This window comes from Dendropsophus ebraccatus, chromosome 15 (genome assembly GCF_027789765.1).
Source record: "Dendropsophus ebraccatus isolate aDenEbr1 chromosome 15, aDenEbr1.pat, whole genome shotgun sequence".
Lineage (NCBI taxonomy): Eukaryota > Metazoa > Chordata > Amphibia > Anura > Hylidae > Dendropsophus > Dendropsophus ebraccatus.
The window spans coordinates 11,243,901-11,261,989 of NC_091468.1; the positions used below are offsets into that span (position 1 = coordinate 11,243,901).

Consider the following 18,089-nt stretch of genomic DNA (forward strand, 5'->3'; position numbering starts at 1 on the left):
CAGCCCTTGTTATACAAATAATGGCCTTTGTTGTGAAATATCGTCCATTATTTGCCATGACATGACGGCTGTCCGGAAAAAACAGCTATTGTTTTGACAGTGTGTGAACAAAGCCTTAAAGTGCAATGATTGTTTTTTTTTTTTAAGACACTTTGGGGGATGTTTTATTGAAAATGTTATTGTTATTTTACAAATATTGACCATAACAATGGGAGTTACAATCTTTATTTCCAGGCTTGTTCCGGAGGAGGATGTACAGAGAGCAGCATCAGTCAGGCTTCCACGACGGAGAGTCTACCAGAAGGCATCGGGCCACTCTACATCCACTCACATTCTTCTGGATCTTTTCATATTTCTTGGACAAAGCCCCAATACCCAAATGGTAAAATGCTCAGGATATACAGAACACAATATACCCGTACACATTTATTATCAAGGACTATCTCACCAACTTTACATAGACACTATAGACACAACGGCCGTGATTTATGCGGTACTTACGTAGTGCTGCAGGCTGAGGGAATCCCGGCCAGAGCGTATACACATAGTATACACTCCGGACGGGATCCCTAGCGGCACCATAGAAAACTGACATGTCAGTTTTCTGTGGCCACTATTCAGTTCCTATGCATTCTCCCATTGTGAGCTGTTCACTACAAAACTGTGTCAGAAATGAGATTTGTTCTGCTAAATGAAATGTAATGTAGTGAGTTTACCAGTAAATCTTTTCATATGTAGCGATATGCACAGAGCAGAAAAACGTCCATGTTCTTCTGAAGACGGCCTCTCTGAGGACCCGAGTGTGACAAAAGCCATTTGCAAGAAGCTGAACATTTACCCTAAATAATGCAGAAGTGACTACACGCTCCAGTCACAACAGCTTCAGATTGAAAACGCACACATAATATACACATATATATATACCGTGTTTCTCCAAAAATAAGACGGGGTCCTACTGTATATTATTTTCTTCTCTAGTGCTTATTTTTGGGATAGGTCCCGCCATGCTGTGTGTCCCACTCTTATTAGGCTCCTATACTGACAGTTTCCCTGCAGATAGGCCTCCATACTGTGTACAGCCACCCTTTGCAATAAGGCCCCCCATACTGTATACCTCTCTACCCCCTCTGTAGCTCTTACCCCCTTACAGTATACATCTCCCCTATAAAGGTAGTCCCCATACTTTATACCCCGCCTCTATAGTTGTTCCCCCATACTGTATACATCCCCCTATGCAGATAGCCACCATACTATATACTCCCCCCCCCCTTCAGGTTGTCTCCATACTGTATACCTTCCTTCCCCTCTGTAGTTGCTCCCCCATACTGTATACATCCCCCCTATGCAGATAGCCACCATACTTTTTACCTCCCTCTCTCCTCTGTAGTTGTTCCCCCCATACTGTATACCTTCCTTCCCCTCTGTAGTTGTTCCCCCATACTGTATATCCCCCCTGCAGGTAGCTACCATACTATATACCCCCCACAATATTTTATAACCCCCCCCCCCTCTGTAGTTGTCCCATGTACCCTCCGTCATTCAAAAAATAGATACAGTACAATATGGAACCAAAATGGAGAAACATTGTATCTGTTTTTTTATCTGAGTTAATGAGTCCTTTAGTTGCGATGTAGTTTAAGACTATGTTCACACAACGTAAGTAAATTATTAATCACGGCCATTGTTGCCGATTTGCAACCTGTCCATGATTAATCCTTTACCCATATTGTGCTGCTAGCCAAGGGATTCCCGGCTGGAGGGTATACACATAGTATATATTCCGGCCGAGACCCCTAGGGGCTCCGTAGAAAAACTGACATCTCAGAAAACTTGTCAGTGCACACAATGGGGTGTGCGGCTCCGGCTGCACGCTCCATTGAGTGCAGTGGCGAATTCGGATGTGCATCTGAATTAAACTGGAGTGAAGATCATCCCGATGATCTTTTCTGACACCGGCCGTTTCGTTACCTGGCCGGGTCACGGAACGGCCGGTGTCATACAATGTGTGAAGATGGCCTAAGATGCAGTTTTCGATAAAGTTTTTTGACTCAAAGCCAAAAGTGGATAAAAAAAAAAACCAAGGACGTTAATGTGTAAACATAAGATTGATATTTTATAGCAAAGTAAGCCCCACCCACTTAGAAAGCTCAATGCAGATTGGCCAAAAGTCGCTAAATTATGCACAAACCCTTTTTTAAAACTTATGGCCAATCTGTGCCGGATAAAGGACTTCAAAAATAAATTCCCCCCAAAAGACCAAAAAGACGGCCTCAATGTTCCTAGGTATCGTATAATAACTCCCTAATTATAGGATATTTTCTAATTGAATAGTCACCAGTCGTAAAGTGTACTTTAAGGCTGGGTTCACACACAAAGGATTAGTAAAGGATTTCACGCGGCGAAAGAGAAATCTGGTGCGGATCCCAAACTGTCATTTTCAATGAGATTACATAGTATGTGAATGCCGACTCCCTTACCCCCCCCCCCCCCCCCCCCCCGTCGCCAACCGGAGCACACTTTATCTGGACTGCGCTCCGGCTGCATCTAGGCTCCCAGCCAATCAGTGACTGTGGCGGGGCTATGCACTTATTGGCTGAGCTAGACCTACGGGGACCGGGAGTATCAGATGCAGCCAGAGCGCTAAAGGGGTATTCCACTCAGCGCTAAAGGGGTATTCCACTCAGGCATAGCTTTTGATATGTTGTCACTAACAATTCCTTCGATACTTCCATATTATCTATTCAGTCTCCTTCCCCCAGTTTGGAGCTGCTGCTTTTTGCTCAAGACACAAAAATCTGTGTGTGAGCTTTTCTCTCTGTCTCCCCCTCCTCCCCTCCTCCCTTCTGAGACGGCTGATGTAAACAAGTCCCTGACTGACTGTATCTGGCACATTGTAGCTTCTTTGTAATGCTGAGAGGGATAATCACAGTGAGTTCATTACCAACTTGACCTCATAATAACCCTCCCAGCGTTACAAAAAAGCTACAATGTTGCAGATACAGACAGCCAGGGACTTGTTTACAACAGCCATCTCAGAAGGGAGGAGGGGGAGACAGAGAAAAAAGCTCACACACAGATTTTTTGCATCTTCAGCAAAAGCAGCAGCTCAAAACTGGGGGAAGGAGACTGAATAGATAATAACAAGTATGGAAATAATTGTTAGTCTCACCACGGGCAGCAACATATCAAAATTTTTGATACCTCTTTAACGGAGCTCATATTTACATACTCACAGCGGGATGAAATCCGTTGCGGGCCTGTTGTGTGTGAAAACCCACCCATTTTTCGGTAAAACTGGACTTTAGGGATACAGTTATCATTTTATTTATTTCTCCTTTTCAAATTTAAGTAAGCATGAAAATAAATAAATAAATTCCATATAAAACAAAATGTGGCAAATTATTTGCAGAAATCTTGGTGCCTGTCCTATACCTTTAAAAGGGGCTAGCAAAAAATCTATGTGCTTGGCGTCAAAACAAGTGGAGCTGCGTTCAGATGCCGATAAATCTGAATATGTCTTAATGGTCAAGACAATTTAAAAAAAAAAAAAATGTTTTTTTTTTCTTTTTTTAATACAAATATATATATATATTTTTAAAATTTGTTTAATTTGTGTTATAAGTTCCCACTAAATATTAATATGTAAATATAGATGAAGATATGACATAAATTATTACTATACGGTATATTGTGAGGGATTGCTCCCGGTAGAATTATTTATAATATTTTTGAGTCCTATGTGTTTTTCAGGGACAGTTTAGGAAGTGGGTTTCATTGTTTTACTTAATGTAATTTTGAGAGTGAAAGGCAGATTGATATTTTTCTTAGTTTTAGCATATGAGGCTTTGAAATGGTTGCTATATATCTTGCATGTCCTTGTCTTAATTCATATGTGCATACGCATACAAAGTAGGCTATGAAATAAAATCTCTTCAAGTTCCCCAAATATATTGTAAGGTTGCTGTGACTGATATAACCCGAGTGCCCTTGAAACGCATTGAAGTACGGACATGCATTTTGCTGGAAGAGAAATTATCTGCGTGCGGATTACTGTTTTATTCAATGGCTAAAAAGGGTTTGTGTTTTTGATCAAAGTTAACGGGAGCCCCGGATCATTGCTCTGTGAAAATATGCGGCTCGGGATAATAATGGCGTCCTAGCCTATGCATTCACAATCAGGAGGAAAACAAGAGGAAGTTAGTAAATAGACTAGATCACTGCTACTCCCATCCCATGGAGGTGCCTAGGGTTTGTGTTGTATCATGAGACGCATGAGATATATATATATATATATATATATATATATATATATATATATATATATACATATATATATAGAGTGGTGCCTTGGATTACGAGCATAATCCGTTCCGGGAATGTGCTTGTAATCCAAATCACTCTTAAATCAAAGCAAATTTTCCCATAAGAAATCATAGAAATGCAGACAGTTGGTTCCACACCCCAAAAATAATCATTTATTATTCTGAATAACATGTAAAACAAATAAAACAAACATTCAGAAACATCAGAATCTGTGATATTATAAGTTACTGTACAGTAATGGAGAGGATGGGAAACACAAGGGCGGACAGAGACTGCAGGGAGCATGAAGTAATGAGTAGGGCAGATGTGGGCACATACATGCAGCGCTCTCTGTCCGGGGAGAGAGGGGTTACAGCTATGGAGAGATTACCCCCACAGTCCTGTCCCCTGATGTAAGCCCCAGCTTGAAGTGGATCTGCTGTGATTTGGAAGGTGAGGGAGACTTCCTGGGTCAGAGTACAGGGCTGTAGACCCTGCTATGCAGACCATGCCCCTCCCCCACTCCCCCTCCCACCCAGTACAGGGAGCTCTTACACCAAAGCAATGCTCTTAAACCAAGTCACAATTTAGAAAAACGGTGAGCTCTTAAACCAAAATGCTCTTAAACCAAGTTACTCTTAAACCAAGGTACCACTGTGTGTGTGTGTGTGTGTGTGTGTGTGTGTGTGTGTGTGTGTGTATATATATATATATATATATATATATATATATATATATATATAAAATTACTTTTTATTTATTTATTTATTTTTATAAATGTGTTACTTTTTACCTGGTTCACCCTAAAAGCTCCCATACACATTTAACAAAAGTTCCTGATTTTGGTGGAAACAGACGCATGATGATGTTCTGGGCAGAGAGAGATCGGGCATGCTGAATATCAAATGCCCGATCCTATTGTTCTCTGAAAGATAAGCCGCCATCAGAGGAGAGGAGCCTAGCCACAGTCACAAATGAGAAATCACTCGATCACATCTTTTGGGCAGGCATTTAGGTTATCGCTAGTTGGCCGCACAAAGGGGAAATCCAGCAAAAAAATAAAAAAATAAATCTTTCAAATCAGCTGGTGCCAGAAAGCACCAGAGATTTGTAATTTACTTCTATTAAAAAGTCTCAAATATTCCAGTACTTATCAGCTGATATATGCCCTGCAGGAAGTGGTATATTCTCTCCAGTCTGACACAGTGCTTTCTGCTGCCACCTCTGTCCATGTCAGGAACTGTCCAGAGCAGCAGCAAATCCCTATAGAGAACCTCTCTTATTCTGCAGACTGGAAAGAGCGCATCACTTCCAGCAGGACATACAGTAGCTGATAAGTACTGGAAGACTTAAGATTTTTTTTTACTAGAAGTAAATTATAAATCGCTGGCACTTTTTTGTTACCAGTTGATTTGAAAGTTTTTTTTGTGAACTACCCCTTTAAAAACATAAAAAATAGATGAGACATTGTATACAGAACATTCATCAAGTATTATGAAAAAATCTCCAACAGAGACAAAGCACAGAACAAAAATGAACAGATTGTTTTTAATGAGCAGAAGTAAAATGTATGGGAGCCGTCATCATCCCCTTTATTATATACTGATATGTTATTGTTTTGTCTTTACTATAAGATTGAATTTTACGGTTCTTTTTCTAGGTGTTATAACGTCTTATGGGCTGTACATGGATGGAATCCTAATGCAGAACTCTTCACGTCTAAGTTATTTTGTAGATGGCCTGGCTCCCTGGAGTAAGCATTCCTTCAGGCTCCAGGCTTGTACCGCAAAAGGCTGTGCCTTAGGGGAAAAGGTAAGACATTGGCAGCTTCTTGGGAGTCTTACAAACTCTCAGACTCTCAGATATTTGGTAATGTTAAATGACAATGAAGCCGGCTCCCATCAACTAATGCTGTGATAGAAACCACCTGAATGTGGCCTAAAACTGGGGTTAATAGAAGTTAAAAAGTCATAAAAATGTGATAAAAATAATAATTTTTCACAATGGATTTACAAAAAATTTTTTTTTTTTTTTTTTTTTTGCTTCCATGTAAAGAAAGGTTGCAAATAGAGATGAGCGAATTTTCAGTCAAACTCATTAAGATTTGATTGTTTTATTGTAATTTCATTAAACAGCCAAATAGTATAGTAGCTACAATACTGGGACTATTACTGAAGGGCGAATTTGTTAAAGCGTGTTGTTGTAAAAGTGTCAAAAATTGGGAAATTGCAATTTAAAAAAAATGTCAGTAATCCAGTCAATCCTCCAATTTCGGCCATTCCTCTCCTCTTTGTCCCTATATCGCTCTGTTAGTCTTTCCTTGCTCTGCTCTAACTGCCTGCTGCCATCCTGCTCCTCCTCCACACACAGCCGACTGGCCGCCTCTGTTACTGAACCGCCTTATATAGAGGGGGAGGTGCTGACATCACAGAGGGTCTTGCCGCTGATTTGACGGTTATGGTTAACCCCTTTCTCCCACCCAGTGATGCTCCAGACAGCATGTGCGGCCACCTTTTTTTTTTTTTTTTTTTTGCAAATTAAATTAGCAGGAATTCACTTCACAGAACAAAGCGAATTGACAGCGCGAAGGTTATGGCTGCTGCAGTGTGGAAAGGAATTATACAAAAAAATGATTAAGGGTGCGTTCACACCTACAGGATCTGCAGCAGATCTGCAGCAGATTTGATGCTGTGTTCAGTTATTTAAATGAAATCTGCTGCAGAAAATCAGCTGCAGATCCTGTAGGTGTGAACGCACCATAAATGAGTATTCTGAATAATAGTTGTTGATTTTTTTTTAATTGTGCTGGGGCCACCAGGAAAACAGTACATTCTCACCTTCCTGGGTCTCCCAGGAAGCTCCCTGAGTGATAGCCTCCGGCTTCCCACTAGTCACACTGGTTGCTTCTTTTTCAAACAGGTAATACCCCCTCAGCCTCACTGATTGCAACTGGGTCCTCCCCCTTTGTCAGTGATTGGCTGTGTGGGTCAATAGTGATCGAATTGTCCGTGTTTGGCTGTGTTGGTCAGTAGTGATTGGTTTGTCTGTGATTGGCTGTGTGGGTCAGTAGTGATGGGTTTGTCCGTGTTTGGCTGTGTTGGTCAGTAGTGATGGGTTTGTCCGTGATTGGCTGTGTGGGTCAGTAGTGATGGGTTAGTCCGTTATTGGCTGTGTGGGTCAGTAGTGATGGGTTTGTCCGTGATTGACTGTGTGGGTCAGTAGTGATGGGTTTGTCCGTGATTGACTGTGTGGGTCAGTAGTGATGGGTTTGTCCGTGATTGGCTGTGTGGGCCAGTAGTGATCGGTTTGTCCGTGTTTGGCTGTGTTGGTCAGTAGTGATGGGTTGGTCAGTGATTGTCTGTGTGGGTCAGTAGTGATGGGTTTATCCGTGATTTGTTGTGTGGGTCAGTAGTAATGGGTTCGTCAGTGATTGGCTGTGTGGTTCAGTATTGATGGGTTTGTCAGTGATTGGCTGTGTGGTTCAGTATTAATGGGTGTGTCAGTGATTGCCTCTGTGGGTCAGTAGTGATGGGGTTGTCCGTGATTGGTTGTGTGGGTCAGTAGTGATGTGTTTGTCAGTGATTGGCTGTGTGGTTCAGTATTGATGGGTTTGTCCGTGTTTGGCTGTGTTGGTCAGTAGTGATGGGTTGGTCAGTGATTGCCTCTGTGGGTCAGTAGTGATGGGGTTGTCCGTGATTGGTTGTGTGGGTCAGTAGTTATGTGTTTGTCAGTGATTGGCTGTGTGGGTCAGTAGTGATGGGTTTGTCCGTGTTTGGCTGTGTGGGTCAGTAGTGATTGGTTTGTCTGTGATTGGCTGTGTGGGTCAGTAGTGATGGGTTGGTCAGTGATTGCCTCTGTAGGTCAGTAGTGATGGGGTTGTCCGTGATTGGTTGTGTGGGTCAGTAGTTATGTGTTTGTCAGTGATTGGCTGTGTGGGTCAGTAGTGATGGGTTTGTCCGTGTTTGGCTGTGTGGGTCAGTAGTGATTGGTTTGTCTGTGATTGGCTGTGTGGGTCAGTAGTGATGGGGTTGTCCGTTATTGGCTGTGTACGTCAGTAGTGATGGGGTTGTCCGTGATTGGCTGTGTGGGTCAGTAGTGATGGGTTAGTCTCTTAAGTAGTGGCCAACATAACCCGTGGGGAGCTGAAAGTCAGCAACCTACCCCAATGGCTGTAGTTCTTTCTGCTCTTAGATCCATAATCAGGTCAAAATGGTGGCCTGGACAGTGGTCTGGACAAAGTCTCAGAATAAGAAAGGCTGGTAACATCCTCTCTCGTCCACAGTCCTATTCCTCTCAGTAGAGAGGCTGTACCAGAGCAAGGTCCTCCTTTCCCTAAGGACGGTTCCTAGAAGTGTGTGTATGTATTAGTGTTGAGCGAGCATAGCCCTCAGCCGAGCTTGAAGCTCAACCGACCACCTGGTTCGCTGCTTACCAATCCATGCTACTGTAGCGCAAATATTTAATTAGTTTATGATCGGCCTTACACACATGGCTTTTTTTGGGGTGGTGTTTTTCTTTCCTCTCTGGCGTTTTTGAGGCTCTGTGGCAGTTTTTCCAAAACGCAGCCTGCTGGGGGTGTGGCATTTTTTGCAAACTGTGGCTTTTTTTCTACCATAGACTTCAATGAGATTGTTCAGGTTGTCAAAAACACCACGAAAAAAATGCATGGTGAAAAATGCATTGGCAAAAACAAAGTAAGTCTTAGGGTGCCCCCACACACATTTTTTGTCTGGCGTTTTTCAGGCCAGAGAGTGGCGGCAGACAAAAAGTGTGCGTGAGGGCACTCTCAGGGTATGTGCACACTGAGTAATTTTGACGGAAACTCTGTCTCGGAATTCTCAGCCCGCGCACTGCGGCGGGTGCGCACGTCTCCGCCCGTGTCATAGACGGGTGTGAGCTGAGAATTCCGCAACGGAGTTTTCGTCAAAATTACTCAGTGAGCACATACCCTAAAACTCACTTTTTTGCAGAGGGACCATATGACCCTTTCACACCTTGAGGCTATGTTCACACTACGTAAAAGTACGGCCGTTGTTGCCATACTTTACACGTGTGTGCACATTGCCTCTGCTGCTATGGGATCCCGGTCGGAGCGTATACATACGTATATGGGATCCTGCACTGGGCCGCAAAGAACTGACATGTCAGTTTTCTGCGGCCGCAATTCAGTGAAACCCTGTCAGTTCACACAGTGAAGCGAGCGGCTCCGGCCGCAAGCTTCACTTTGTGCTATGGGAGGTTCTGATGCGGGCGCGCGCTGATGCGCCCGCATCAGGACCCTGCGGCCAAAAGATTATCCGGCCGATTCTGCAGTACTGGCCGGGATGATCCGTGCAGAGACCGGCCAGGTCACAGAACGGCCGGTCTCTATACGTTGTGTGAACATAGCCTGAATGTAAATTCAACCTCAGTTGCAATACATGAGCCATCCCATGGACAGGTGTGGTGCTGTTTCTGCGTTTGTTTGTCTATTCCTGCACTACCCCTTAGGTCAGGAAATGGTTACTGTCATGTCTTCTGGTCATACACTGCACGAAACACATAGAAAGAAAATTCTAAATCCTAATTGCGTCTACTTAGAGGGTTCCGTTTTACTGCTTGAATTGCTTCCAACCTTTCCCACAGCCTCTATGATAGAACAGAAATGCACAGTTTATTACCATCAAACATTTTATAGCTTCAACTACTTTGATGAATATTTACTCTTAAAAGCTTGCCTGGCCCGTCGCCAGAATAGTGTCTTCATTTTTAACTTCAAGTATGTTAGAAGTTTTTTTTTTTTCTTTTTTAAGTTTTTTTTTTTTTTTTCACAAAAAAAGTAGGTATAAAAAATGAAAATGAGTTAAATGTCAGAGAAATGCTTCAGGCTGGAATTATAATAAAAAATAAATAAATAAATCTGTGCAACTTGTACAGAATGAAGGATTAAAGGGAAACTCCACTTTCGATTAAAATTGGCTTTGTCTCCAGCGAAATGTTCTATTGTAGTAATAGATTAATGTCCTGAATCTTCTGTTGCTTTCACTGGGCTAGTTTTCTGAGTTTCTGAGAGTACTGTATGTTCACGCTGAGAATTAGGCGAGGAATTTTAAGCCGAATCAGCGCTTAATTTTACACTTATTCCACTTGAAATTCTGTCCCATGTCCCATTGTGTTCAACAGGATTTCCACGGTATGTACCGCCACAGATCCGCTTTCCGCCCAAACAATTGACATGTCAATACTTTGGGTGGATTCCTCTAGAGAGATCCCATAGAAGTTGTTGGGGCTTTGAATTTTCACTTTCTGCTTGAATTCCGCTCTCGATTCCACCGATTCCTGAAGAAGAGGGAATTTCAAGCAGAAAACTTTCCTCTTCAATATTCCTTGCTTATTCCTCAATGTGAACATACTCTGACTTAGTACTTTGAGTGCACAAGGGTGTAGTGAATGGAATATGGTTCTGAATAGTTTTTTTTTTCCAGCATTAAAAAGCCAATACATTCAGATTCTTTGAAGTGTACCCACCATTAAAAAACTTTCACTTGGACACGTCAAAACATTTGATCGGTCAATGTCTCACTGCTGTTTAGGAGGGACTTGGTTTCACCCAATTTTTTTTTTTTTTTTTAAATCAAACTATTTCACCTGGTCGGCTTTAGAATAATATTCTTTCATCATATCCTTCATTTAAGTTTATGTTCGGCCCACGTTGTCATGAAGACAGGTTCCCCTTAAGCCATAGTAAAGACTCACTGCAAGAAAACAAGAAAAGACTCACTGCACTACTTTATTATATACCAATGTTTTTTTCTTTCCATTGACAGACTGAGGCCTATACTCAAGAGTCTCAGCCGGAAGGAAACGTTTCAGTCCATGTGAACATAAATGGACCAAAGGATGTCCAGCTGAAGTGGCAAGGACCCGAGAAGCCCCGTGGTCTTATTACATATGATGTCATCTTTAATGGCTTGTTTTATGAGAAAGAAGGTACTGACTATGCGCTATTGTCACTCATTATAATATCCTTTTCCTTAAAGGGGTCACCTGGTTTGGGAATCCGATTGAGGAATCTTAAGGGGGGGGGCTTCATAAGACCTTCATCAGTAAGCTGGTGGAAAGACTAGAAAGAACATTTTTCTCTCTTAGGGTCCTAGTACACTGAGCGATTTTTAACGATTAACGATCGCAAACGAGATTGTTTATCGTCAACCTGAAATCGCTCACCATATTAGGGTGCGTTTACACAGAAAGATTATCTGCCAAAGATTTGAAGCCAAAGCCAGGAATGGATTTGAAAAGAGGAGAAAGCTCAGTCTTTCCTTTATGACCTGATCTCTGATTATAGTCTGTTCCTGGCTTTGGCTTCAAATCTTTGGCAGATAATCTGTCAGATAATCTTTCTGTGTAAATGGGCCCTTACACAGAACGATAATCGTTAGTTACGATTGTTACTATGATTGTTATTGCGATCGTTACTATGATCGTTTATTCCTTCTGATCCCAGAAAACAGTGAACAATGTGCAATTACACTGAACAACTTGAGCGAATGAATGTGGAATTACAGCAAACGATAAGCAAATGATTAACGATAATTTTAGGTTCAAATCTAAATCAACGATAAACGACATTCGAACGATTTTTCAATCGTTGCCTGCAATTACACAGAAAGATTATTGTTTAAATTCGAATGATTTAACTATTTTTTTGCATGTAATAGGGCCGGACATTGGAGTGTAAAGCTAATATGACTTTTGTTGCTTATGGTTCACATATTGTTGCATCTCTTGTTTATTGTTGTTTGTTTGTTTTTGTTTAGTTTTTACTATTCAGAGTTGTTTCTGACAATATCACCATTATAGCAGCTGCAATGTACTCTGTTCTGTTCGTTGTTACGCGGACCTTGCTCAGTCAGTTGATATGACGCCATTATGATGTTCATTATAAAACCTGTGAACATTTTATAAAACTTTATTAAAAAAAAAACAAAAAAAAAAAAAACACCAGAACACAGGCTCACAGGATTCATGAGGCATTCGCCTCAACATATACTGTGACTTTTTGCTGTCAGCGCTGCTTATGTAGCATGATGGATCCCGAAAGATTTCTGAGCAGACTACAGCTAAGGGTTCTAGAAAAGAAACTGTGAAAAGTTTTGATCGTTCTGGGTATTCAGACCCCTACCGATCAGGAGAACAAGACGGGAGCTCTCCCAACTTTCAAACAGTTCTATGGATGGAGTTCCCAGATGTGCTGATCATTTGTTGGCTCTTTTTCCTCACGCAGGTTAACTGGCCGAGACTGCAAACGTAGTCATGTTTTGTTTTTGTATTATTTGTTGTTGCATTTGTCTGAACACTGTCCTACTCTTTCTGCTCTGCTAATTGAGTCATCTGCCACACCCGCCTCACCCCTGCTGAGTTCCTCTGTTTTGCCTGGGTGACATTTCTTTCCACTCAATCTTGCTAGACTCTGGACCTCTGTTCTAATTACGTCCTGAACCAGATCCCTGATCCCACATGTATGCTTCCTCAGTCTGTTAACCATTTGCCAGCTATAAGTCTTATTTGTGAATCTTGCTTGCGTGTTCTGCTCTCTGTTTGCTATTTATGTCTTTTCCTAACTCCATTTCTGTTTCTTGACTTGGATTCTCACTTGCTTGGCTGCTTGTTTGGTTTTGACCCAGGCCTGTTGACCTTCCCGTGTATGTTAGCTTGCTTTTTTCTTGTTCTGGGTCATCACCTTAACATAAGAAGGGACCGTCTCCGTGGTTGTCCACAGTCACCTAGGACGGTAGGTAGGGTCAGCTGGTGGTACCAAATGTCGCACTGTCTGGGTTTTCCCCACCTCATATCAGGCTATACCTTACCTACGATCGTGAAACAAGGTAAAACATTCCAGGAGAATTTATAGGTAGGCTTTTAGACTGCATGGTACAATGTGAAGGTAAACCTCATAAGACAATCTAAAATATTCCGAGCATGGATGATATAGGATTCCAAAGAATTCACCCAAATAATACCTTATGCTTAATTCAACTGAATCTGTCAGATGTAATTCATATTCTAAACTGCTGACACTGTTAGATGCTGTTAGGACAAGGAGACACATGGTGCCTCTGATATATCTGTCTGGGCTTCCAGGATAGAGAGAAATGCTTTCACGCTCTGTTACAAGGAGTCGACAAGGCTTTTCCAAGCTCCTGAATAGCTGCCCTGGAATATATCCCCTCCTTTCTGCTTGATTGACACCTGACACCTGGAGTCCCAAGCAGGTACAGGTATGGGAGGAGGAAGTAAGGAGGTGTTACAGCCTCTCACTATATAATAAAAGCTTTTTTCAATTTTTTGGAATCACAGACAGATATTTAAAAGGTACTATGTGTCTCCTTGAGCTATAAGCTATCTAACTGTGTCATCCATTTGGAACATGAATTACAGCTGACAGATTCCCTTTAAACAGTTCATATAAAAACAAACTATATATACACAATATGGAGCCCTTGGAAGGAGTGACTTCTCACCTAGATGGCCACACCCTCTTTGCTATTGGTTGCCGGACTCCCCTCCCCTGAGGAACTATATTCTCTGCAAATGAGGGGATTAGAAATAAGTTCCAGGGCCATGGATAGAAAAAAGGTACTTCTCTCCAAGGTGGCAGAACCTGTAGGTCCCTCTTTTCTATGTTAAAAATTACATTTGAATTTAGGTTTATCTATATAGTAAGTATAGATATTAGTTTGCATTTAAAAAAAAAAAAAATCTTCTCGAGACAGGTGGTCACACATTACCAAAAATTTATTGTGGTTTACAATCAAATTTTTTTTTTTATATCAATATACAAAAATTGTATGCAAAATTCAAAAACATCTTTTACCTACAACAAGACAAAAAAAAAATCTTCCTATAATTTAATTTCCTTCTTCTTCTATGTTCAGGAAAAGAACCTCCTGTGCTCCAATCCCCAATGAACGATATAAAAGCCCTGTTTTGTGTACCGTTTTGTGAAGCATATGTGCCGGAGCGTTTAATATATGATAGGCAGTCTCTACTGACCTTGTTCAAAGCTTGCTCTGTCCCCTTTTTTATGCAATGAACACTTTGATGTCTTCTGCTGTGAAGCACTTGTTACATTATGACTTGTCGGACTGATGATCGATTTGGTTTTAAGAAAAAAAAAAAATCAGAAAAAGAGATTTTTTTTTTCTTTTTTACTGGGGCAAGTGACAAGCCCGACACCGTCCACCCTGACGGGAGGGTTGAATAATGTAAGAATCATACGTCTTCTGTTTAATGTCGCATTGTTTTTTGCAAAAAGAAAATTCTGCCTCTTCCTTCGCGTCGATTGTCAGGCCGTCTTTCAAGCCATCAAATCGGCATTAAATGTTGCAAGTCTTTGCTGCGAGAGAACTTTCAAAAAGTCAGGACCCATTTGCCAAACAGCCCTTGTAGAAAATGTATTCCGTTCTCGGCAGAATTTTCTTTCATTTCTTTCCACTGAGAACTATACTGATTTCTCCCAGTGGAATCTTCTGGAATTTATCGGTTCATGGTTGGCAGTCACAGATTAAGGTAAATGTCGATCTGTAATGACCCTCTACATGTTAGTATTGCAGTAAAGCCGGGCTTTTATGTCAAAGATATCGAAGAGGGAGCTATTACACATGACAGGGGTGATCAAGGGACTGCAATCCAAGGCAAGCATTATTAAATATTGACTAGTTCTGTGATTTATGTACAGCTAGAAGAAAAAAGTGACTTTTTAACTATTATATATTCTTCAGCAAGGAAAACCAGCCATTTATCTCCTGACGGCGCGAAAGAACTGACTCCCTGCATATTTTAGTGGTGGGAAAGCTGATCTTAGGAATCAGGCGCCTTCTTTCATCTTAACAATCTAGTTTGCTAATTTGTAGAGCAGGTAAAAACCCTGGAAATAAATGACGGGGCCTGACAGGTGCTCGCTGCCCGGACGGGAAGGGGAACATAATTGGCTGGAGGATTTAAAGGGGCCGCGCACCTAGAATGGTCTATACACTCGAGTTCTGCTTTCATAAGGTATTAGTACAATGGCGGAGAACTTATCCCGGGTCTAAAAAGGAGAAGAATAACGCTATATGTTATACTTGTAACTTCCCCGGTTCCTGAATAGTTTTAAAGGAGAACTGCAGAGAGTAACCTTACGTAATTGTATTATTTTTTTTAATACATTGATGTAATAAAGATAAATTACTTAATATAACATTATTAAAATAAATGCATTTTTTATTTATATATTTTACGTTGAGAAGCTGCAGTGGGAAAGAGGGGGCTGCCACCTATGTTTGTTTTGGGAACTGCAGGGCTGTCCAAGCCTGGTCCTCCATTCTGATCCAGCGCTGAGGCACAGTACTATACAGAGCAGAGCCGCTTTCTCCCCATGAATTGTATATTCCTTTTAGAATATACAGTAGCCAGTAGCCACTATTTCTGTGTTCACGTCCTACTAATACATGTGCCGTCAGTCTAAGGGTCCTATTACACGGATGGATTTTTAACGATTATGACTAACAATAAACGATTGCAAACGAGATTGTTTATCGTTCACCTGAAATCATTCCCCATACTACACAGAATGATGGCCGTTAGTTACGATCGTTACTACGACCGTTGTTGCGATCGTTACTATGATCGTTCACTCCACCTGATCCCAGCAAAACAATGAACAACGTGCAATTACACTGAACGATTAGTGGAAAAATGCGGAAAATTGACAGAACGAATGTGGAATTACAGAGAACGATTAACGATAATTTTTGGTTCAGATCTAAATCAACGATCAACGACAACGATCGTTGCCTGCAATTACACAGAACGATTATCGTTTAAATTCGAACGATATAACGATTTTCGCACTATAATTGTCCCGTGTATTAGGGCCTTATAGTTTTCCTTGTGTGGTCTGTTTTTTTATACACTTTTTCACAGCTATACTTCTGTAGACTGTGTGATCTGCCCTCTATGTATGCCGTCCCAACTCTCCACATACTGATCGGCTATGTATTACTCCCTCCTCCACCTCTTCCTCCTTAGCCAGTGCTCGCACATTTTTTACATCTTGCTGCCATATAAGAAAAAATAACAAACATTCTATACTTACCTCTCTGTCCCGATACGATCCCTGGCGTCCCTCGGTGTCTGTAGCCGCCACTTCAAAGAAGAGGTCATTTCAGGAATAATGGCGGTCACAGACAGCGGGGACACCGGTGATCGCATCGGGACACAGAGGGCGTGTGGAGAAGTAAGCATATAGGGGGAGATTTATCAAACATGGTGTAAAGTTAAACTGGCTCAGTCGCCCCTAGCAACCAATCAGATTCCACCTTTCATTCTTCAAAGACTCTTTGGAAATTGAAAGGTGGAATCTGATTGGTTGCTAGGGGCAACTGGGCCAGTTTCACTTTACACCATGTTTGATAATTCTGCCCCACAATGTTTATGTATTCTTATATGGCAGCAAGATGTAAAACATTTGTGAGCGCCTGATAATCCCTTAAGAGACAAGAAAATCCTCTGATTGACTGATCATTCTCCGAGTAGGAGTTACATGGAAGGTTTAAAGGAAAATTAATGAGAAAAAAAAAAGTTTTTCATTTTTCATAAAGGAAGCAAATCAACAATTAAAAAAAATGGAAAGATGGCCATAGCATAAAATTCTGCCTGGATTAAGGGGGTTGTCCAAACAAAACAAAATGTTGGAGATGGCTGGAGATGGTATCAACTTAGTAAACATACTATTCTCACTATCCTCCGATCCCCCACAGCTGTCCCCCGGCACTTCCTCTCCTTCCGTTCCCACAATACCTCAGCAATCAGTGACTGCAGCAGTGCCCCACCCCCATCACTGATTGGCTGAGCAGGCAGGTCCTATAGTGTCAGTATGGCTACAACCCTGAAGAAGTGGCAAACTGTAAGGGAACCGACATTCAGGGAAAGTGATTGAAGATTTTTATTTATTTTTATTTTTTTTACATCATTCCCTCAGACAATTCCTGGGTTTTATGGTGGATGGCTACCCAGGACTAGTAAACTGATCACCTATACAATAGCCGATTAAAGGGCAGTGTCACTTCAGCAGGGGCCACTGCAAAGCACAGCTCCATACTTTTAATAGTGTTCAGTATTAGTTAAAGGGACAGTCATCAAATAATGACTTATTGTATAAATAAACATATTTTTGGTGACATTTTTTCAAATTTTTCATCTTTCCGTCTATGCTATAAAATAATCCTGATATCTTTCAGTTTTCATTCTCACCACTGGGGCTAAAACTAAGCTGAGACTTCCTGTTGTGTCTGTGGTGATAAGAGGAGGCTGCTGTAAAGTGTTTTGTATAGCATTGTAGCATCATGTGACACCAGTAGATAGAAGAGACAATAGCTGCTCCCTGTGGAATGACCTCTTTCCAGGTCACAGAGCGCGCTCAGTAATGTTTTAAATTCATCTGAAGGGGACAGACTCTGTCTATTGTCGTCTATGTCCATGAGGCTTACTGTCAAGCATTAAATGCTGTTAAGAACAGCCCAGGCAACATGGAAGCCCCCATAACAATGTACAAATAAGTGAAATAAAAATAAAAATTACAGTCAGAAAATAGAAACAGTTTAAAATAAAAGAGCATTTTTAAGTATCCAAATCTAATCAGTAAAAGAAAATAATTTTTTTTAATGAACTTGTCTTTAGAAAGTTATATTGATTTGTAAATTACTTCAGTACTTATCATCTGCTGTATGCCCTGTAGGAAGCAGTGTATTCTTTCCAGTCTGACA

General features: G+C 41.3%; 1 protein-coding gene across 1 annotated transcript in view; it reads left to right on the forward strand.

The window, feature by feature from the left end:
- Positions 1-18,089, forward strand: part of USH2A (usherin) — a 504,580-nt gene that overhangs the window by 263,092 nt on the left and 223,399 nt on the right. Inside the window, exons 34-37 of the mRNA XM_069955428.1 lie at positions 235-382; positions 5,963-6,114; positions 11,109-11,290; positions 15,457-15,465. Of these exons, the coding sequence (XP_069811529.1) occupies positions 235-382; positions 5,963-6,114; positions 11,109-11,290; positions 15,457-15,465 (491 nt within the window). The remainder of the gene's footprint in view (positions 1-234; positions 383-5,962; positions 6,115-11,108; positions 11,291-15,456; positions 15,466-18,089) is intronic.